The 23,346-nt window shown below is 50.3% G+C and overlaps 1 protein-coding gene and 1 non-coding gene across 2 annotated transcripts; one reads left to right on the top strand and one right to left on the bottom strand.

The window, feature by feature from the left end:
* Positions 1 to 671: 671 nt before the first annotated feature.
* Positions 672 to 22,655, bottom strand: TNS4 (tensin 4). Its single transcript, XM_038547379.1, has 13 exons — positions 22,506 to 22,655; positions 18,956 to 19,487; positions 12,126 to 12,549; positions 10,646 to 11,070; positions 7,864 to 7,950; positions 7,410 to 7,535; positions 6,070 to 6,162; positions 5,887 to 5,964; positions 4,837 to 4,905; positions 3,786 to 3,954; positions 3,020 to 3,088; positions 2,742 to 2,768; positions 672 to 2,222 (listed from the first exon to the last, which is right to left on the bottom strand). The coding sequence occupies exons 2-13, from the start codon at positions 19,392 to 19,394 to the stop codon at positions 2,081 to 2,083; spliced, it is 2,148 nt and encodes a 715-aa protein (XP_038403307.1). The 5' UTR covers positions 19,395 to 19,487; positions 22,506 to 22,655; the 3' UTR covers positions 672 to 2,080.
* On the top strand, positions 3,484 to 3,604 carry MIR8888 (microRNA mir-8888). The gene has a single exon (NR_128850.1). It is a non-coding gene; the product is annotated as a microRNA mir-8888 (primary transcript).
* Positions 22,656 to 23,346: the final 691 nt, after the last annotated feature.

Below are 23,346 nucleotides of genomic sequence, written 5' to 3'. Positions count from 1 at the left end.
TCCTGCCACTGGGTCACAGAGCTGGGCCTCAACAGAAGCAGCAGCTCCTACCACTGGGTCACAGAGCTGGGCCTCAACAGAAGCAGCAGCTCCCCTTCCTAAGGCTCCTTAGGAAAGTGGATTTCTTGAGGCCCCTCCTATACCACTTGGCACGACTTGGATGGCCGGCTGGCAGAAGCTAGTGGTAGAACTACCACTCAGGCTCAGGGTGGGATGATGAAGCCACTGTCTGGTTCTCTAGGGCTGGACTGGTAGCTCAGGGCTCATCTGGGTTCAGAGACTCTTCCCGACTCCTGCCAATGTTTCACCTGCCTCTCCTCGTTCCTCATGGAGCCTGAGTGAAACCTTGGAACCTGTCAGGGGGGCCACATAGACTCCCCTTCAGCCCTGGGACACAGGTGAGAGCTCAGATCTCTGTCTTCCTAGCAGAATGGCAGGCGAGGAGTTACAAAGGAGAAAACCGCATGTGCGGGCCATGTGGGGTACATGGAATGGTTTGAGATGGTTTATGAAGGGAAGCCCATGGAGGCCGTACTGCTGTGGCAGGGGTTTAGGAGGGAGTGTGGCATATGCAGTCTTCTTTAAGATATGCCACCACCTGCCAACTCAGGGCTCCTCTCTGTTCAGGTCTCTACCTCTGAGTGGGCAGTCCTGAATGCCTTAGAATCAACTGTGATGCCAAGACAGACACTTTATTTTCCATGGGAACTACACAGGCACTCATGGGTACAAGGAGGGGGGGCTCTCCTTCCTGAATATGACCTTGGGAACTTGTCTAGTGTGCTGTACTCTCTAGCACAGCCTGAGTGGGCTGCTCTAGGGCAGCTTCAGTACGGTTTGGCTTCCTGGGTTGAAATCATATAATCTGTCAGACCCAACTATGGCCAAAGATAATGACAATGATGCTGTGGCAGGGCCTACAGCTGGGAGGGGGCGGGCACTTGCTCCTTATAGAACAAAAGTGGGCCTCTTCTCTGAGCCTCCTCTTCCATCCTCATGGTGTGATTTTCTTAGGACCCCAGGCCTGTTAGACAAACTATTCCAGCTTCTTGGGAGTCTTGATGGAAGTGGGGGTGGGGAAAAGACCGCCCAGATTCTCCAAACCTCTTGAGTTGACTGCCTGTTTGTATTCATGACTCTCTGCTGCCCCTGTGTGGTTGTGAGGCCAGTAGACGCCCTACTGCTGTGCCTGTCTATGTGTCTATGTGTGTGTTTTGGGGAGCAGGGGGCACTCAGCAAGGCTGGAGCTGAGACAGAACCAGAGAAAGCTGACCCTTGTGTCTGCTCTAGAGAGCAGGAGGTCTCCCTGCCCCCACCTCCCTCCTGTGGGTTACAAAAGTAACATGAGGGCAGTTGTGACACCAGCTGGAGGACCCTTACTTACCAAAAAATTGAAAGAAAAGATGGGGCTGATACTCATTTGCAATGGCAAAGGCTAGACATCAAGAATGTGAGGGTAGCTGGGTGGTCTCTGACCTTGGGGACCAGTTCCCCCTTTCTAAGCTACCCTGACAACTATGGCCACATTGGCCTAAGAATCCAGGTTGGGCCAATCCTGCTTTGTCCTGGGAACAGCTGCCCAAGAAGCCATTACAGAAGCAGGGAAAGGAACAGATATGGAGGGAAGTTGAGTCTGTCCACCCCTCCTTTGTCAATCCTTGCACGTCATCTCTCTCAGGTCAGCCGTGGACTAGGAGCCCATGGGTCCTGATCCAGCACTTGCTATTTGCCATGACAGAGTCCAGGTCTCTAACTCAGGCTGCTGTGCTGGTAGTGTCCAAGTTGATGGAGTCAGGGGTCCTCAGATGTGGGTGTGCTTCAGAATCACAAGAAGCTTGTTTAGATGCCTGTCAAAGTCTGAGAAGAATAGCTGCTCTTGTCTATTGGCCTCTTTTTATGGTTGAGGAAACTTAGACACAGTTTGGTCTGGATGAAGGTCACTGCTGAAGGTCATAGGGTTTCCACTTGGTATCATTCTCCTCCAGTCCAATAAATTGGCTCATTAGTGTGGCCACGGCTCCCATTCAGGGGTTCCAGCCCCTTGGGATGTCTAGGAAGGTGCACAGGAAGCTCCCTCCCTCTACATCCTTTCTGTGTCCTGCAGCAGAGTACCCACCAGGCTGATGACCTGGGAGGCTGGCTGGACCGTGTCGTACTCCGCGAACAGGTGGCACACATTCTCCTGTGACTCTGTCTGGCTCTTGGCCACAAACCCGAAGATCCTGGTGAGAGAGAATAGCCTGAGTGAGATGACCCAGAGAGACTGGCAGAGGTGATCTCCACTAATATAGTGCTCCTCCCTGTCCCTTGCTCAGCTCTCTGAGGGTCAGATATGTCTCTTCTGTCAGACTGGGTGATTTCGGAGTTCAAGATCTAGTTTTCCCTCCTTTTGAATGAGGGCTCTCTGAGGATAGGACCTGTGAATTCCTCATCAGAGTGGAAGCTTTCTGAGGGCAAGGATGTGTCTTGGCCATCAGACTGGGGCATCCTCATAGATAAGACTCCCTGTGGTCAGAACCTGTGCCTCCTACATAAGACCAAGGGCTCCCAGGCTCATGTCTCCTTCTTCAGACTGGAGGCTTTCTGAGGACTGGGGCCTGTGCCACCCCCATCAAAACCATGGGCTGTCTTAAGGTCAGGACATGGCCTCCCTCCTTCCTTAAGTTCCTCCCCTTGCTGGGTCCCAGGCTATGGCCCAGGGAAACTTGTAAGGTGGCTGACAGTGCACATGAAGGCCTTACCAGGAGGGCTTGCAGTACTTTTGCCACCTGGGGGAAAAAGAGATGGACAGTGATGAGTACTGAGGCTTCTCTGCATTTCACAGAACTCTGGCTGAGCAGCAGGAGACAATGGCCAGCTGTGTCCACACCCCACCAGGTCCCGCCCTCCCCTCATCCTGTTGGTCCTGGCCCCTCAAGGGTCACAGGCTTTATCTGTGATCCCAGTCCCAGAGTCAGCAAGAAACCTCAGTGGGCAGCTAGGTCCCACATGGCTGAGTTTGGCCCAGCCTTGAACTTACTTCCGTTGCTCAGGGTCCATGCCACAGAAGCGGAGGGTGGCGAGGGGGTAATGGCGCCGGAAAAACACCCTGGAAGGGGCAGGGGGAGAAGGATAGCTGATGGGAGCCTGTCCTGGTGCCACATTTTACCTCCATCCTCTTCAGCTCTCCCAAAGGTCAGATGCTCTGCTCTCCAAGAAGCCTCTCAGACCCCTTAAAGCCTCCTGTGACTGTTCCCACTGCTGGGCCATGGGGCACATGTTTGCACTTCTCTTTTCTTGGAATGAATCTGCCTTGTGTCCCGAATCTTCAGGTTTTCTATCGTCTCCCTGCTCCCCGCCCACTATGTTATTCGACTGCTTGAGGATGGGAATGACATCTTGCTTATCTTGTTCCTAGAGGAACCTGCTCTAGGGCTCCTGCTATACTGTGAAGCCCTGAGCCTGAGCAGGGGAAGGAGTGATCTCATCCATTGTGTCCCAGTGGGCAGCCAGAGTCTGGCCTCCTGTAGCTGTTCCATCAGTGGATGCAGACTTAACCAGTGCCCAATGCATACTGGTTAATTTCAACTCCACTGGTCACAGGGAAGGGAGACTTTGGTAGGAGGTCATTGGTGTGAGGCCCAGAGAAAGTGGAGAACTTGTCTGGAGTCACTTAGCAGGTCACTGACCACATTGGGTCCAGGATCCTGAATCCTACCGTCATTACTGATCCACAGCCATCTCAGCCATCCCATTCAGATCCCCCTGCCCAGCCCAGCAGCCCCAGGGCAAGGGAAGTCCCTTACTTCCTCTGGACATCAGTCAGCGTGATGCCTTGCTCAGTGACTTTGAAGTGGACCACGGTGGGTGTGGGGAGGACGTCTCTCTCAAAGGTGGTTGAGATGGCTTTCCTCACGGCCAGGGCTCCACTCAGGCTCTCTACACTCACGGAGATCAGGTACAGGGCATGGCAGCCTGTGGGATGTAAATGCTGTGTTTGGGCCTTGCCAGGATCCACCATGCAGGGGTAGGTGGGGTCACCCACACCCTGGTCCTCCCTCTACCCAGAGCCAGGTGTCAGGGCTCTTCCTTCTTCATGGACCCAGTGGGGTTCCTCTGAGCCATGAGGCAGGCAGAAGGCAGGCAGGCACGGGTGTGTAGGTGACTGCAATTTGAGGCCAACCCCAGAGGACTTTAGAAGCATCTGTTGCTTTGCCTTGCTCTGGCCTCTGGCCTTCTAGGGTAGAGTAAAGGAGGGGCTGTTGTCCTATGTGTAGGGATGTCCAGGCAAACTTTCCTTCTGTCTAGAAGCATGGTTGGCACTGCCTCCACCTCTACCTACCCTGGAGCCTTGGTTGTTCATTGTCAAGAGAAGGTGAAGACAAGAATGGGGAGGGGGCCCATTGTAGGAGCTGTCACTCAGACAAGTACTGATCTGTGCCTCGCCTCTGGATGGAACAGGAGCAACTTTTCCCCTGTAGAGACTCCCAAGACTTGGACATGACACTCCACAGAGAACCCCAATCCTAGAGATCACCTCTAGGGCAGGTATCTCAGAACCAGAGAGACCCCAGCACATCCACATGTGTGCATGTGTGTGCAGGACAGGGTATAAGCCTTACTAACCTCCTTCTCTCCTGCCACTCCCCCATCCCCCCTGCACCCCCCCACTCCAGACTGCAGCCTTCCACCTCTAGTTTATAGGGATGGGGAGGACTGTAGGGCACCTTATTAAGGATGAAAAAACAAAGCTGTAATGGGAACATGTGTAGACTCGCATGGGCATGTGTGTGCGTGGGGCCGGGAAGTACTCTCCAGAGGCACAGCCAAGCCTGGAGCCGCCCCCATGCCACTCACCTGCAGATTTCTTCAGGCAGGAGGCTCGGCTGTCTGTAGTGGGGTCTGAGGAATCTCCACCTCCCAATTCTGAGCCAAAGCAAAGGAACAGGCCCCAGAGGGGGTGGGGGCAGAGTGAACAGGACTCTTCTTATAGGAACATAAATCCCTTTGAACATGTCCCACCTCTGCCCCCACCTCCAGGAAGCAAGCCCTTGAGAAAACTGATGTGATTACCGTAATTAGACAAACAGGGCCACTTGCAGCAACCCAGATGCCTCACTTGTAAGCCTTTTGATCCCTCCTTCCCCTCCTCACTCCTCTAGCCTCTGGACTACTGCAGTTACCTGGTCCTCAGAAGCCTCTGACCTCCTTCCTTCTTTCGGACCCCATCCCAAACACAGGCCTTTCTTTGCAGAAAGTAGGGAGGCTCCCCATCACCACACCGGGGCTCTCCCTGCCCTGACTCCACTCCCAGATCCTTTTGCTGCTCCTCCTGCACATCCTGAGATCATCTACTCTGGCTAGTCTTGCAGCTTTCTGATCTTGGTTCCAGGTCTTATCTGTGTGCCTTTGGGCAATTTATTCAGCCCCTCGAGCCCTCCTTTTCTCATCTGTGAAATAGGAGATAACACCTATTTGACACAGTTGTGGTGAGGGATGAGTAACAAGGGAGTGCCCAATAAAGGTTGGACCTGGAAGAAAAAAATACCCGAAACCTTTCCAAACCAGCTGATTTATGCTCCTTCCATCCTATGAAAGAAAGCTCCTATTTATCAAACATGTACTCAGTGATAAGAGCCTCATCTGGACCCAATCATTTAACCCCCAACTAATCCTGTAAGGAGATATGATGACAGCTGTCCCCATTTCATAGAGGAGGAAACAGAGGCTCAGAGAGGTTGGACATTCTCAAATTCTCAATCAGGAGATACTGATGGATTCCAGACAAAGCACTTTTAACCATGATACTAATACATAAATAAAGTGAGACGTGACCACTAGGAGCCTTTCTAGTAAGAATAGAGAGGCCTAGTGCCCTGGTGTTGCCTTTTTGGGGCCCAGACCTACCTTTCTGTGGGATGGTAAGTTTGCAGGGCAGGGCCAGGGCCATGATGGAATGCTGGCACACAAAGGCAGAGAGGCTCCCTGCAAGGAAACAGGCCATCCTGTGTGAGAAGCCCTTCCCAGGACCAGTCTCCCAGCCTGGAAAGGTGGCGCCCACCTAGCGGCCTGTAGGCTGGAGAGGCTCACCAAAGTAGGGTTCTTCATCTGCTCCTTTGAGATGCACCCCTTTGGCGGAAGACTCGATGAGGAAGTGGCGGATGAGGTCACTGTTGTCCTCACCTGGACAAAGGCAGAAGACAGTGTGGATGGATGGGAGTTCTAGAGTCCAGTGTTAGCCAAACACCAACCAACTCATTCTCTGACTAGCTTCCTCCTGGTCCATCTGGACAGTAACTTGTTCATCCCCCAGCCTCTGGGTGGGACTGCCAGTAGGAACCCTATTGTCAAGGCCTCCTGCAAAGGAGGTGCCAATGTGTTTGCTCAAAGGCTTCTGCGTCCAGTAATTCTCTTCTCTGGAGATCTTCCTCTTGGTCTCAAGAGCTACCAGGGATGGTGGATGGTTCCAATGCCTGCTGAGATCAGATCTTAATTCTTCAGCCTGATTTCTCTCTCCCCCACTGACTCCTTCCCAGGGGCTATTATTCTGCACTAGATGGTCCCTGCTGGACCTAGGCTGGCCCTGGAGGGTGCCCAATGCTCCTTTGCGTCTTCTCCACCAGCCGTCCTCCTTTCTGTGCTTGTTGGCACAGTGATAACCAACACTGCCCCAGAGGTCACTTTCTTATTTAGGCAGAGCGGCATATAGTGTGGAGAGCATGAAGTTGGGGTTTTCATCCCAGCTCTGGGAGGTCATTAACTAACTCTTGGAGCCTCATTTACCTCATCCATTTGTTACATGAGAGCTACACTTCTGGAGCTTGGGGAGGGGCTGTTACTGAAGTACCTTGTACCATAATGATCTATTTTTCTCTCTCTTCCCAGTGAGGTACCCTAGTGCAGGGTGGGTGCCCCACAGAAGTGTGTTGCGTGTGTGAGACCCCAGGAAAGCATATGATAAGCTATCACATGTGTGATAAACTAGCACATATGTGACAAACTATCACGCACATGTGATAGGCCAGGGCCCACATGTGATAAAAATCATGCATGATAAGCTGTCACACATACATGATAAGCTAGGGCACACACATTAAGTTCCTTCACAATAGAGCTGGTCTGGACAGAGGGGGGCACCCAGAGGGGAGCTTCCTGGAGAGGGGCTGGGAACTTCCTCCTCTTCCCTTCCAGGAGAGCAGAGCAGAGACCCTGGGGACTCCAGGAGGCAGAGGCAGCTCAGGTTTGCCATGGAAAGGGCTCTTTACAGAGCCTCGGTGGAAGAAGGCAGCTGGGAGAGCGCTGAGGTGGCCCTTCCTCCTAGGAGTCCTTACGGGCGGCGGGCTGCGAGGTAGCGGAGGAGCTTGGCCTAGAACCCACCATACCCCCTTGCCTCTGTGAGGCCTTGAGTGGCGATAGAGATGAGTGCATACCTGATCGGTTTGGGCTAGGTGCAGGGGCCTCCTGTACCTTCAAGGCAAGGCCGAAGGAGCCTCGGTAGGAAGAACTGTCCCTCACGACGAAAGCCCCTGGCTCCTCCTTCCTCAGCAGCTCGATTGCTGGAACAATCCTTGGGTCAAAGACAGTTACCCCCCTGACCTGGACACCCTCTGTCTCCCAGCCCCATAGGGTCTTCATAGAGCAGACATTACAGAATCACCTTGTGTTCCCGAGAAGTCCTTCCTATTGTCTAATCCTCACCCTTCCTGCTGCAGTCCTCCATTTTCTTGGGACATGAGGTTCACACGATACCCCCCTTCCCTGGACTTACAATTTGCCATTCCCTTCCCTACCATGATCCAGGGCCCCATCTGCCTGATGCAAAGTGCAAGACCCAGACTTGACTCCTGGATCACTCATCCCTCGAAACACAATGCTTCCTTTTACCTTGTTCCCGGGTGATGCTTGGCTTAAACCAGTATTTAGATGTGTCCATCACAAACTTCATGGTGGGCTGCATGTCCCTGGTAGGACCTGGAGACAGATAGGGGGACCCTTTAGGCTGGACAGAGGGGAGTGGGGGACCCTCTCATTAGTCCTATTCAACCCACCCTACCCTACCCGAACCCTGTTGTATCTCCAACTGCCTATAAGAGGCAAAATCTAACAGAATTCCAGGGTTTGGCACATCTAGGACCTAGGAGTCTCCCCTTGTATCCTTGGTAATGAGTCATAAACAGATAAAATCTCAGTTTAATGAGAAACAGTTTCTCAAATCTAGTGTTGTCTGGTGTGGACTGAAAGAAGGGATAAATATGGGATCTAAGATGCATCATGTGTTTGATTTTACCCATTCTTCCCCCTTAGAATCCTACAAGTGTCTTGGGGGTCATATAACAGTTTGGAAAAGAAGATGAACTAAAAGTTTGAGGAAAGGAAGGCAGCAGATCTGGGGAGACAAACCCCTGAAGAAGTCAGGAGATAGGATTCCTGACTCTGATTTGGGACAAATGTCTTGCTCCTGAAGCCCAGAGAGGACCAAGTGTACTAAACAGTCTCTGAGGGTCTTTGACACTCCAATAGCCTGGGCAGTTAGCATGGATTTTTTTTAAATTTTTTATTTATTTATGATAGTCACAGAGAGAGAGAGAGAGAGGCAGAGACACAGGCAGAGGGAGAAGCAGGCTCTATGCACTGGGAGCCCGATGTGGGATTCGATCCCGGGTCTCCAGGATCTCGCCCTGGGCCAAAGGCAGGCGCCAAACCACTGCGCCACCCAGGGATCCCAGTTAGCATGGATTTTGTTTTGAGAATGGTTTGCAGAATTTGATTAGACTCCAGGGTATAATTAGTGATATCCTGGGGTGTCACCAAACCAGGATGGGAATATCACCAGATTAAGTACATGTGCTCTTTGTGATAACAAAATGGCTATTTTCCCAGGTCCATAAGGCAGAGAACAGTGGTTCTCAATTTTGGCATCTTGAAAAGGTGTGCTGTGGCCAGTTGAGGGTAACTCATTATTTAAAAAATGTACTAAAGTCTGCAAATGATTTGTCCTGGGAAAATGATCAGAGCAGATTCACAGGCACACCTGTCATGCCATTTTCTTTTGTTTATGCTGACATGGCTTCCTGAATGGCGGCGTGGGCCAGAGTGAACATCATCCCCCACCCCAGGAGTCACCCTGATGCTTGTGGCTGAGTGAGGGGGCAGTAGGGAGTGACCCTGGGGCTCTGCAGGAGCTCTACTCTGGAGAGGTGCACCATGTGGGTGCTAAGCCTGAACCTCTGTGTTTACTGCTTTGGGCTCTGGTTGGTTTTGTTCTTTTTGGACGATTGTAGTCACAGACTACGGGAAGGAGGGTGTTTGCGTCTTGTGGTTTTTAGCTGTCTGAATTGGAATGCATTGTCTCCGCCGGCTCTCTGTGTGCTCGTCATCTGTGAACGTCAGAGGTAGGGCTGACTCTGTCTCCTTCTCCCTCTCTTGGGTTAGTCATCAAGCCTGCTGTTTTCATATCCCGAGGGTCTCCTGGCTCTGTCCTCTCTCCTCTGCCCTGCCCTGGTGCAGGCCCCCGTCACAGCTTGTCCGGACCACTTCAGTGATGAAAACCAAAACAAAACTGCTCTCCCTGCCCAGGCTGGGCCCTGCAATTCAGCTGTCACGTAGCTAGCTGCCAGAGTGAACTATTGAATGTGTACCTCTGATCCCAAAACTTTTCTGTGTGAGCCTCTCTGCTAGTACCCCATGGCCTAGCAGATGGAATCCACTCTTTAGTGTGGTATTCAAGACTTCTCAATCTTGCCCCAGATTACTCAATTACTGTGCCCCACACCCAACACTCCAGTCATTTCTTAAACATGCATGTGCTTCTACACCTTCATGACCGTGGACTCATTGTTCCCTCTGCTAGGAATGCCCCTCCTCACCTGCTCTGGCTGAATACTTCTTTAAATTTTTTTTTATTTAAATTCAATTTGCCAACATATAGTATAACGCCCAGTGCTCATCCCATCAAGTGCCCTCCTTAGTGCCCATCACCCGGTTACCCCATCCCTCCACCCATCTCCCCTTCTGCAACCCTTTGTTTGTTTCCCAGAGTTAGGACTCTCTCATGGTTTGTCTCCCTCTCTAATTTTTCCCCACTCAGGTCCCTCTTTTCCTTTATAATCCCTTTCACTATGGCTCCAGACTTTTGATCCACTTTCCAGATCCAGCTCAGATGTCACTTCCTCTGAGGAGCTTTCCCAGTTTTTCAGACCAAAAGGAGCATCCCTTCCTTTGTGGTCCCAAAAGACTTAGGACATCTCTTTACTTCTGTGTTTATTCTACTCTATAGTGATCCTTGGTTTTTGTCTCTCTTTCTAAACTGTATCTGTCTCTTTGCCTCTACTATATGGCAAAGTGCTTAGCACACATTAGGTATTCAAGTGTGTTGAACTGCTATTGCAGAAACTCCCACTGATGGGATCCCTGGGTGGTGCAGCGGTTTGGCGCCTGCCTTTGGCCCAGGGCGCGATTCTGGAGACCTGGGATCGAATCCCACATCAGGCTCCCGGTGCATGGAGCCTGCTTCTCCCTCTGCCTATGTCTCTGCCTCTCTCTCTCTCTCTCTGTGACTATCATAAATAAATAAAAATTAAAAAAAAAAAAAGAAACTCCCACTGATGTTTTGTCTATTTCCCCAAACCAAACCTTACAACATTTGAAGTATTGGTTTACAACTTACCCTCCGAGGATGTGGTGAGAGGGGCATCTGGCAGGGTCTGGCTATGGCTCCTGGTGGCTGGACAAGAATTGCTGGAAGAAGTGGCCCCAGGTCGGACAAAGTCCTGGCGTCCTAGAATCTGCTGGGATGGGGGAGACCCTGGTTCTGGGTAGCCGTTGATCAGCACAATGGGTATGTCCACCATGGAGTTGGTGATAGATGGTGGGCAGCTGCTGGCATGTTCTTTGGCCAGTGGTGAGGAGTGGGTTGCTCTGGGCTGGCCCATATTTGGGGTGGGGTTGCTGGGGGCTTGGAAGTCACTGGCTCTTGTACACAGGGACACTTGGCCAAGGCTGTGGAGGCTGGAAGAAGAGCTGGCTGGGCTTTCCAAGGATCTAGAAGATGATTGATGGCTGGACATACTGGAATGGAGGAGGGACTGGCTGCTGCAGAGAGGGGCACCAGATAGGCAGGGTGTTAGGATGTCAGAGCGGACACACAGGGGCCAGAGCCAGGCTCCACAATCTACTGATCTGGGGTACCCAAAGCTCTGATTAAATAGTGTATTGCATACTCCATCCCCCACAGCCCAGAGCAAAGTACATATCCACCTGGATTCCCAAGGGATGCCGAAGGATACAGAAATGTCCCTGCACTGCAGAGTCTTGGCCATTTAAAGTAGCCAATGAGCTGATCCCCTGCAGGTCATGTGGGCTTAGGCTGGACTGGATCCCCTCTGTCTTCTCAGCCCGGCAGGTCTGACCGAGTTATCACACAAGTGCCCCATATTCCCAAGAGCCCTGCATGCAGGCTGGACCATGTCCATGACAGATGCAGAGGGAACTCCCCAGCTGGAGGAAGAGGAGGAGGCCAGCTCTGCATCCAGCCAGACTTCTCTCTGAACTCAGAGGCCCATGCCAACGGCCATGGCTGTGGAATCCCAGCCTTCTTGCCAAGGTCTGCCTTGGCACATCGACTTTGGAGTCGGTGTAGGGAACAGAGGTCCTGTGGTTTGGTTCTCCTGGGCAGGATGAGTGTGTGTGCAGCTTTACTATGAAGCCAGCAAACTGGGCTGGGCAACTCTGTCCTGCTAGGCTTTGCTAGCAACAAAGAATAAGAAGGCTTTTCTTTTGTAAATGCTTTATCCTAGGCCCCCCAATTTTATTTACATCCGTATGTTTTGAGGTTTAAAAAAATCCCTTCCTAGAGATGGATTGTATGTGTGCTGGAAAGGATCAGGTGAGCCCCATGAATGTATCAGTTCTTTTCCCAAGAGGTAGACATAACTCAAAATTTTTGTATATTGAGTTACATATATTCTAAATACTTGAGGAAAGCTTGAGGTCCAAATGACTGTGATGGCATAAAAGAGAATATTCACTCTTTCGTTTTTGGTGTGCACTCTGATTTTGGTCAGATAGAGCAGGGTGCCTCCTCTATGATTTTAGGGTGTGTGTGTGTTGTGGAGGCAATATCAGAAACTATAGTGGGAGCAACTTACCTTCCAAACACGTAGCTGACATCAGATGCTGGGCTGGCTGACAACACAGACACTCTGCTGCCCCGCTGTGGGGCCAGGCCACCCAACCCCTTCTCCAAGCCTGGAGAAACTGCCAGTGGGGAGCCCAAGCCTTGGGGGCCTGAGGCCTTATTCCCCATGCAGGGGATGGAGATACTGGGAGAGGGTGAGGGATGAGAGGAGGGAGCCCCAGAAGAGGGAGGGGGGCGCTGGTGCCCCCTGCCCTGGCTCCCAGAGAAGATGAGGCTCTCGCTGCTGCTTCGAGTCTCTCGGGGGATGTCTCTGGAAAGGAGGAGGCCACCACTGCGTGGGGAGCCAAAAGGTGGGGTGACAGATGGGCTGGAACAGCACTGGGGGCCATCGTGACACCTTGATCTGGTGGAGGTCACCTCGATGTACTTTATGTCTGGGGAGAGAGCAGAGCATTGGTGAAGCCTGGGAGCCTAGACTCACAGAATAAGAGTGCTGGAAGAGTCCTCAAGACCATCTGGTCTCTCCACTTTTAGACAGATGAAGAAACCAAGGCTTAGAGAGAAGTTTGCTGGATTAGGATTAGCATCCAGCTCCACCTCCTAGGTGCAGTTCCAAAGTCAGCCTCCCTGTGATTTCTTCCTTTGGTGGGGAGATGCAGTGGGATGAACATGGACCTTGGAGTCAGATAGACCTACATTTCAGATCTGGCTCTGCCATTTACTATCAGAGCACCTGGCCAAACGACTTCACCAACTAGAGCCTCAGTTTCCATACCTGTGAAATGGGGTGACTATATGCAGTCTCTTGGTGTTACAGTAAAGATAAGATGAGATGAATGTAGGTGGCATAGCACTGTTCCTGGCACATAGTAAATCCTTTAAAACTAGGAAATCCTCTCCTGAGTGAATGTCTCCCTCCCAGGTTAAAATGACTGCTTAATAGAGTGTGCCAGTCACACTCTATTTCTGATGCCTCCATTGCTCAGGGCATGTGAAGGCTGTTTCTACATCTGTGCCTACAATGAAGGCAGGGGTTCTCATTCCTGGTTGCACATTAACATCTTTTAAGAGTCCTAATGCCTAGGCTACACCCTGTGCCAATAGATCAGAATCTCCAGGGTGAACCCAGATCTCAGTTTGTTTAGTTCCCCTGCTGATTCCAGTGTGCACCAAGCCACACCACCGTGGCCCCCAGCCCAGCAGTGCTACTTCACCTGGGAGCTGGTCAAATGCGCAGAATCTTGGTTTCCACCCCAGACCTGCTGAATCAGAATCTGCATTTTAGCAGGACTCCCTGGAATCTGAGTTAGAGTTTGAGAACACTTTAGAGTTTGAGAACTCTGCTTTAAGAGCAGGAGATCCCAGGGGCCTGGCTACAAGATCAAGCTGTGGACCTCCCAGGCCACGCTTTTAGCTGGTACACAATTGTTGTTTATTCAACATGCCCCAGGGTGGTGACTCACTCCAATGCTCTTTCCATTCCCCAGTGGGGGACACCCAGGACTCTTGTTCTGAGGACTTGCTCCTCCCTGGAACGGGGCATCCAGTGGTTTTCCTCATGGTGAGCATGGACACCCCTCCTCCTGGCCTGGGGGAGGGGAATTGTTCTGGCTGCTATTCTAGCAAAGATGGTGGAAGGTGGGGGGCTACCTAGCTGCTCCCTCTCAGAGGCCTGTTAGGTCCTGCCTCTGGATTCCCAGGTTGGGAACTGGGGCAGAGTCGGCGGGAAACCGCACCTATGGCTCCTGTCTGCCAGCTTCCCACCCCCTTGGGCTTTGGCATAGGTACCAATGCCCGCCCACTCTGACTGTGGAATCCCTGCCTGCCCTGGCCCGCTCCAGGGGAGGACCTCTGAGCTTCCTTGCGGTTACTGCCTTTGTCTGAGTCTGCTTAGCCTGGGGTGGGGGTGCAGGATTACTCAGATGAGGGGGCCGCTGGCAGATTGACCTGGGCATGCTGTCCCAAGGGCTATAGGAACAGGCCTGGCTTTGCTGGCAGACAAACCCAGGCATGAGTCCTGTTTTTGCCACTTTCCTGCTAGGAGGCATCAGGCTCTCCTAATCACCATAGGCCTCAGTTTCCTTATCTGCAAAGTGGGAATCTAAAACCAACCTCCTGAGGTTGTGGTAAGGATCAAAGACACTGATGAATGGTGCCAGAAGCCTGGCTCTTGGTGAGCATTAGAGAACTTCTCTAGCCTGTCTGCTTTTTGAGGCCAGTATTGGCCAGATGGCTGACATTGTCCAGCTATGGTGGGAGTCCCACTGCTGAAAGCAAGAGAAGACTATCTGGCACAATGTCTTGTGGGTTCTGAAAGAATAGAGGTCTTGGAATGGGGTGAATTCTTCTGGAAGGTTGTCAAGCACAACTTCTATTTTTATAGGACTTTATAGTGTTTATAGCAGCAGGCATTGCTTTTACAGAGGAGGAAACTGAGGCTCAGAAAAGTGTGGCAATGGAGCTGGCATTTGTTGCATAATTTTTAATAAGGGCTGATATTTATTGAGTGCTGTGTGCCAGTGCTGTTGCAATCATGCTACCTGTATTCGCTCATTTAATCCTCATGAAGTATTGAAGTAGAAAATATTATGAATTCCATATAATTAATGAGAAATCAAGGCTCAGAAAGGCTAAGTGAGTTATCCAAAGCCACATAGCCAGAGAGTAGAAGAATCTGACTTCTGCTTCTGTGATCTGTTGTGGTGTTGGGGGGGGGGGTTGCCTCTTCCAGGAGGAGGGACTCCTCATGACCCTTTCCCAAGGTCCTGCCCTGTGAGAAGGTACATGGCTGCTTTGGGGAGGGTCTCCTGACCAGGTGAAGCTCTGGTATTCCTGCTCACTGGGTCATCCAAACATCGCAAAGGGCTTGCTCCAGGGACTGAGCAAGCAGAGGAGGGTGGGAAGGGAGGAAGGAAGAAGTCCTGGAGCTGTGAGTCACCCCTTGCTACTGCCCTGAGGTGCATGTGGCTAGGGAAGGTAGAGGCCCCCCACACCCTCACCTGGGTGCAGCCACTGTTTACAGGCCCGTGGGGCAAGTCTGAGCAGTGCTGGGTGGATGTAGGCGCCAGGCCAGGCTGGTAGAAGGGGGCACGTGGGTGGGGGGCAGAGAGACAGTTATTAGACACCCTTCACTTGGGATTGGCAAACAGCCTTGCCTGGCTGAAATTGCTGGAAAATGAAATGTGGGTGCCTAGTCCAAAGATGGGGAGGAATGGCGGAGATGGATATGGTGTTTGCTTGGAATAGTCATGCTCCCTGTGAGATGGGGGCCCCCCAGGGTAAGTCTGAAGGCAGGTAAGCAAGAGGCAGGGGCAGGGAAGCTGGAGGAGATTTGTGAGCACTGCGAGAGGTGGAGCCGAGAAGAGGAGCCTGCAGGCTGCCTCCAAACACGTTTGTTCTTTGAAGCTCCAGAGAGCAGGAAACTAGCTCCAAAGAAGAGAGGGAGGGAGGGAGGGAGGGAGAGAGGGAGGGAAGAGAGAGAGACACACACACACACACACACACACACACACACACACACAGAGAGAGAGAATTAAGAACACAGACTCTGGGGGCCAGAAGCCCAGGCTTTGAGGCAGGGGCACTACAACGCACTGGCTGTGTGATCATGGGTCATTACGTCTCTCTGAGCCTTGCTTTCTCATCTGTCAAATGAGGCTACCACTGTTTCTTTCAGGGGGTAGATGCTGAGATCATGCACTACAAAATCTATCCATCTATATTTAGGGGAGGGAGAAACAGGATCGTCGATGCTTAATTTTTAATTTTGCCAAGCGAGGACAAAGAGAAACAGTGAACATCTGCTAGCACTACAATTATAGAACATCTTCCCTCCGACACCCCAAGAAAAGGAAGGATGAGAGGCAAAGGGAGGGCATCCCACACATTTGGATAAGTTTGGGACCAATGAAAACTCACCACGGAGACAGAGCCAGTTACGCTGCCACAGGCTGGCAAGTGCTCTGTCACCAGTAGTGGTGGTCTGAGGGGGGGGGGTTTGGTAGGTTGAGATGCAAGAGACAGGTAGGTGCCAGCCATCACAGTGATATACTGTTAGTGATCACAGTGATCACAGGGAAGAACTTTCTAACAGGAAACTGACTATGCCGTCTGTCTCAGGAGGTCATGAGCTCCCAGGCATCACTGCCATTCAGATAGAGGTTAGAGGAAAGGATTTTCTTTTTCCATCAGAAGATACTAGGCAGAACTAGGTGTCTTCATCAGAAATCTCTGACCATTGTTGGCTGCCCACTCATCCCCTGAAACCCCTCTGCCACGTAGAGTCAGGTGGACACATCCCCACGACGGCAGGTTGAGCCCAGGGCATTTGAGAACACAGACTACTGACCATTGCCTGATGGGGGAAGGGGATGTTGTCAATGTCCTCACCCCATACATATGGACATTCCACAGAGACTGGTCTTGCCCCAGTGGGCCTTGAGTGTGTGGAACCCCTGCCTTGGGGCATGAACATTAAAGCCCTGGGCTTGCTCCTGCCAATGGTAATTAGACTCAACCAGTTCCCTGCAGAGACATGCCTATGACTGGCCTCAAGAGGCAGGAAGATCTTGGGAGATAGAGGTGGTTCTTTTAACAGCCCTGGCAGGCAATGCTCGATGGGAGGGGCAGGAGGCAGGCTGGAGACTTGGAACTGGGGCGCCAGAGAACCTGGGTGCCAGCCTCACCTTCACCCCAGACCCTCTGTCTATCCTGGGGCAAGTCCTAAATGCAAACCTCATGTTTAATTAAAACAGATACCGTTTATAATGACTAACACCATGACAGGATTTCTGATAAACAACTAACAAGTGTTATTTCTTTTAAACCCTGCAACCCCCTTTGAGCTAAGAACTCATTTCTATTTTACAGATGAGGAATATGAGACAAAGAAGGGAAGTCAATAGCTCGTGTAATGTTTGCCCGACTCCAGTGATTAGGCTAGACTGGCTGAAGTCTATCAGCCTCAGTTTTTTCATCTGTAAAATGGTGACAAGATATTCCATGATAGATTGGGAGGATTAAATGTTCTCCTGTAAGGTACTTGGCACAGAGCCTAGATATAATAAGTTATATTATAGATATAATTAGATAATTCTCATGGACCCTATCTCTAATCCTTTTTTTTCCTATCTCTAATCCTAATTGTACCCCTTTACTTATGCTGATTCTTTAAACCCCTGGAGACCTCAGTTGTCTAGCCTAATAGGGCTGCTCCTTGACCCTCAAAGTATACTTGAAACTCTTTATTTGGGAAACTGACATCAGATGTAGGAATTTCTAGATTCCCTTGGATGTGGTGTATTGAAGATGGCTTGTACAAGTTTGCAAGAGCTGATTGTTAAATTTTTAGGATTTTGTCCAGCTGACTTCTAAACTCAGACGTTATTAAAAATTAAATTATATAATATAAACTTACAATAAAAAACAAAAGTGATAAATACAATTTATCATATCCCCATTATTTTACTAAATTTTTCTATTATCTAGACTCTTTTTTAAAAAAAAGTTTTATTTATTTAGGAGCACCTGGATGACTCAGTTGGCTGACCATCGGACTCTTGGTTTCCACTCAGGTTATGATCTCAGGGTCATGAGATAGGGCCCTGTGTCAGGCTCTGTACTCAGCATGGAGACTGCTTGAGATTCTTTCCCTCTCTCTCTCTCTTTCTCTCTCTCCCTCTGCTCCTTCCCCCACTTGCATGCTCTCGAGCTGTCTCTCAAAAAATAAATTTATTTATATTTTATTTATAATATTTTATTTATTTATAAAATCTGGAAAAAAATAAAGTTTTATTTATTTAAGTAATCTCTATATCCAGCATGGGGCTCGAAGCTTGAACTCATGATCCTGAGATAACAAGTTGCATGCTTTTCTGACTGAGCCAATCAGGTGCCTATTATCTATACTCTTGAGGTTCTTTCTTTCTTTTTTTTTTAAAAAGTTTATTTATTTATTCATGAGAGGCACATGGAGAGAGAGGCAGAGACACAGGCAGAGGGAGAAGCAGGCTCCGTGCAGGGAACCTGATGTGGGACTCGATCCCGGGACTCCAGGATCACGCCCTGGGCCAAAGGCAGATGCTCAACTGCTGAGCCACCCAGGGATCCCCCCTCTTGATGTTATTTCTATCTATTGTATTGGTATGGTAGAAATAGTATGTGTACTGTAATGGCCTTCTATAGGCATGTCTTTCAATGCTACATTCGGTGACATCATGTTGGTAGCTTGAAGTTGGCCATGGTAGGAGAATGTATACATGAAATTTGGCAGATGTTTTAAATCAGGGCTCTCTCTCACCCCATTATAGAACTAGTTGTTAAACATTTACCAGTACACCACTGCTTAAACACAGCAGGGGCCCGCCCTAAATAGACTGAATTCTGTGTCTTTCCAACCCTACTACTTCCAGCTTGGGTGCTCCCAGAGAGATACTCCCCTAAACCTATAAAAGCTTCAGGGGACCCAGGTTAGGACCTAAAGAGATGTATCATAGAGCAGTGAGGCTCAGGTTCAATTATCAAGCTCTTAATTATATGTATGGCATTGTATGAAATTCTTATATATATATTAGCTTATTTAAAGTCTCTGAAAAAATCACATAAAGCGGGTATCCATCACTTTTCCAAACTCAGTAACAAAATAGAATTGGATAGTGAGGGAAACTTGTATATATCTTTTACATAGGAGAGAAAACAGAGAGGTTAAGTAACTTGTTTAAGGCTGCAGAGCACCTCCCAAAAGGACATTGTCCTCTGCTCCTCTGATTTGATAGAAAAGTCCTTCTTCATGAGGTGTGGTCCCCAAGTACCCCCTCCTGGCACTGTGCCCCAGGTCCTTACCCAAGGCTTCAGGCTCGTCTTTCTTTATCCTCGAGGTAGTGTTCTTGGTGGGCTCAGCCCAGGGGCTACCAGCTCCTGAGGGGAGCAGCTGGAAGGTGGGGTCCAGTTCTAGAATCATCTGGTTGAGGCTCTCCAGTGAGAAGTCGATGTAGGAGTCAAGGTCCTCCAGGGTCCCCGAGGCCTGCTCACCAGGGGACTGTAAGAGGCAGCTGGCTTTGGCTCCAGGCTGTGGGCCCTGCTGGCACCTGCTGGGTGGTCCCTTGTAAGGCGTAGGAGCCATCAGGGCCTGGGCTCCCCAGCCTTCTGTGGTATAGTAAGGACACTGGGGTGGTAGGCTGGGGCTGGGTGCTGGATGCAGGGCCCTCCTGGGTTCTTCACAGGGAGTCAAGCCAACTGCATGGCCTCCTGCCAGCAGGGGACTGGACATCACTTGTGACATGGTGAAGACAGTGACCTTTGGTTTACCTCTAGCTTCAAACCAGCCTCACTTACACCCCAGAGAAGTCACTTGCCAACCAGGAATGTCCGGGACCTGAAAGAGGCCAGGGTTGGGGACTGAATAATTTTGGTAGATGAAATGCCTGCCACTCCTCCTCTCAAGTAAAGGCATATTTATTCATTCGTTAAAAGCATACCAGAACCAGACTCCTTGGGTTTGTATCTCGGCTCTACCACTTACTAGCTGTACAATATTGGGCAAGTTAATTAACTTCTCTGTGCCTCAGTTTTCCTTAACTATAAAACACATTAAGATTTATAGCATGCTTAGAACAGGTGCATGGCATGGAATCAGCATTATGCAGGTGATTGTCATATAAAACCATTTCAATAGAAGTTACTGAATATCTACTATGTCACAGCCTTTTTTTAAAATTTTATTTATTTATTAGAGAGAGAGAGAGAGAGCATAGGCAGGGGAAGGGGCAGAGGGAGAAGCAGAAGCAGACTCCTCGCTGAGCAGGGAGCCTGATATGGGACTCCATCCCAGGACCCTGGGATCGTGACATGAGCTAAAGGCAGACATTTAACTGACTGTGCCACCCGGGTGCCTCACAGCCGCCTTTATTAAATAAATACCAGCTAATATTTATTGAGTAATTACTATGCACATATATTATACATAAAGCCTTTTAAGCTCCTCCTAATAATGCTATGAGGTAGATACTATTATTTTCCATTTTATGATGTGTGAATGGAGAGACAGAGAGGTCAGTAACTTGCCCAAGCATCATACTGCCAACAAGTGTCAGGGCAGGACTGGACCGCAGGCTGTCTGATGCCAGGAACCCTGCATTTAGTTGCTGCCACTTGTGACCAGTTAGTGAAACAGACAAGCTGATGAGCAATTATAAACAGTGTTACCAAGGAAGAGGCAAAGCAGAGGAGAATTTGTAGGTACAGTGCAGAGGTCAGGGAGGGACTTCAATTCTTAACTCCTTATGCAGAGGGATATCTGACGTCTAGAGAGGACATATGATTTGCCCAAGGTTGCACAGTAAGTTAATGAAAAAAGCCAGGCTCCCTTGTCCCCCATGGCTCCTGTAGGCTCTGTTGCCAGACCTTTCCTTGGCCAGGGCCTGAAGGGGACGGTACATCTCAGGCCTGGGAAGTGTGTCTATAAATGGCAGTGGAAGGAAATAAGCCTCTGAGCTCCTTCCTGGGAGCAGCTGAAGACATGGAGCTGTGGCTCTTTCTTCACATGCTCAAAGTGGCCTGGATTTGTTGGGGCAGGATCTCGGTGCATCCTACAATGTTTTTTGCTGGGCCCCGCAGAGGAGGGTGGGGTTACTGACATTGCAGAACACACTGGGGGCCTGGATCATCACTCAGGACCAAAACCTAGGATGTCTGCTTACTGCTTAGAAACTGCTTTTGTGCTACCCTTTCCCCTCAGTTGTCCCATCTATATTATGGGGATATAATAGTAACAGAACTTAAAGTTTACTTGTTTCATCTTCTCTTACGGTGGATCTGGAGAGATTCAAGGATTTGACTAAGGTCATAGAGCCTGCAGAACCCACCCACTGGTGGCACTGGGGTTTGAACCCAGTGGCTTTGAGCCTGGGTGGTCTTGGCTCCACAGTCCCAAACTCTTAACCCTATGTCACTGCTTCATAGATTTAAGACACTTTTCATGTCTGGCCCGTCTGGGATTCTGGAGCCCAGTGGGACAGGCCTGGGGTTAAGCAAAAGGCAAAAGGCATCCCTTCAGGCTCTTGTTCAAACTCTTCTCACTTTGAATACTCCCTGACTCATCACCAGAACCCACAGGGCAGGGGCTGGGTCTCACTCCTTTATTTCTGGACACCCTCACCAGCCCACTTCTCTCACTCCTTTTTTCCTGCTCTAAGGTGGAGGGGAGGGCTCTGGGGCTCCAGACTCTGGTGTGTGTGTGTGTGTGTGTGTGTGTGCGTGTGTGTGTTGTGTGTTTGCTTGTATACATGTTGGGGGTGTGTAGTGGGTAGAGAGGGCTCCAGCCAGCACTGCCCTACTCATAGGTCCCTTCCATATATTCCCCCTTCAGAGTTGACCTCATATATCTTTCTTTGTTTCCAAGGGCTCCGGAGGCAGGGGGATCCTGAAACCTCAGCAAATCCCTGCTCCCACTTCATTGACTTACTCTCTCCCTCCCACTATAAGCCCAGGTCAGTGAAGGGAGAAGGTGACAGAAGATGAAGCCCGAGCCTCCTCAAAAGCATTTTGTTATACTATATGTTGGCAAATTGAATTTAAATAAAAAAATGTTAAAAAATTAAACAATAAAAAACCCCCACAAATGGAATGCCTATTTCATGAGATCTTAAATTATTTCCCCAACTTGGCGAGGCATTATTATTCCATCTTTTCCAGTGTGCCATTTACGTTATTTTTACTATTATTGCTAACATCAATATAATGGACACTGAATACCTTCTGTTATTCATGGAAGAACAAGGTTTTCTAACTACTGGGCCTTTGTTCAAATCACAGTATAAATAAATGCCAAGCAAAATAACAAACCAAACAATAAAGGCTTATCAGTCTTTACAATTAAAAAAAAAAACAAAACATTTTGCCTTAATAGCCCACCCTCACACTCCACCCCCATCTTTGAAGAGTGGCTTCTGGTTATTACATCCCCTCCACCCAGATCCAGTGAAGCAGAACCTGGCCATGGCCCCCACCCCTGGACTCCTGGCAGCCTCTGAAGAGCCCAGCACCGGGGCTCAGGGCCAGGCCTTGTGCTCTGGGCTGGGAGGCAGGAGGCCTGGGTTCTGTGTCCATTCCCTTCCCAAGTCTGTGACCTCGGGCAAGAGCCTTCTCCACCCACCCTCCCTGCTTCGGGACCTTGGTTCTCTCATCTATATACTGAAGAGTGGGTGCAGATTTCATTCTCTTAAAGTGCTGAATTCTGGGGTCTGTTGTCCTGAGACTACTTCTCTCATTTCTCTCTGCTTTTACTTCCAGCCCCCAGGACAGGTGGAAAAGCTGAGGACAAAAGGTTCAATGAGTCAGGCTGGCAAAGGTGCTGAATCTCCCTCTCTTCTCTTTAGAGAATAAAGGCACGTACCTGGTAACCAGGGCAGGCAGACCGCTGTGTTCCCTCCTGGCTCCTGAGACCAAGACTCCTCAAAGTCCAGGTGAGGACTAAGCGGAGGTGTGGTTCACCTCCAGACCCGCCTTAAGAGCAGGCAGTCCTTCCTCCCTGCCTCCCTCCCTCTTCTCCTCCAGGCCCTACACGTGGCTGATAGCCTGCAGGCCCCACCCCTCCGGTGTCGTGATGAGCTCAGGTGGGGCTGGCACTGGCCCTGGCCTGGCGTTTGCTGGAGCTGTGTGTGTGTGCGCATGTGTGTTTCCCAGGCTCCTTGCTTGCCTTCCCTGCTCCCCGTCCTAACTGCCTCTTGCAGAGGGGGGAGAGGGGTCCATGGTCTGTGGAGCCCTGCTTGTTAGGGACAAGTTCTGCCTTAGGGCCAGGGTCTTGTTAGGGCTAAGGAGTGCTGTGGGCATTCCTCCTACCATGTACTCGCCAGGGAAGGGACCATGGTTTGGCAGAGCTAGCAGAAAGTAAAGGCCTTGGCCTAGGAAAGCAGGATGCTAGTGGGCAGGAGACCCTCCCCACGCCCCTTTTCCTATACTGTCTGAGGTAGGATACACTGTGGCAGGCACAGAGTAGGGGCCCCCTGGAACTAAGACTGGACGGAGATCTTACATTTTCTTTTTTTTCTTTTCCTTCTTAATCTGGGAATGGAACTTCTGATCAAGGGGAGGAGGCTCTGAGTGTCTGGAGGACTTTCAGAAGGGGCTTGTAGCCTTACTTCACTTCGTTCATTCACCCATGGGCTTTCCTTTTGCATGATCTGGTCTGAGCCCCAGGGTGGAAGTTCCGTGCAGGGGCGATGGCAGAAAGATCA

Source organism: Canis lupus, chromosome 9 (genome assembly GCF_011100685.1).
Source record: "Canis lupus familiaris isolate Mischka breed German Shepherd chromosome 9, alternate assembly UU_Cfam_GSD_1.0, whole genome shotgun sequence".
In the NCBI taxonomy this organism is placed as follows: domain Eukaryota; kingdom Metazoa; phylum Chordata; class Mammalia; order Carnivora; family Canidae; genus Canis; species Canis lupus.
This window is presented reverse-complemented; position numbering and strand designations above follow the sequence as displayed.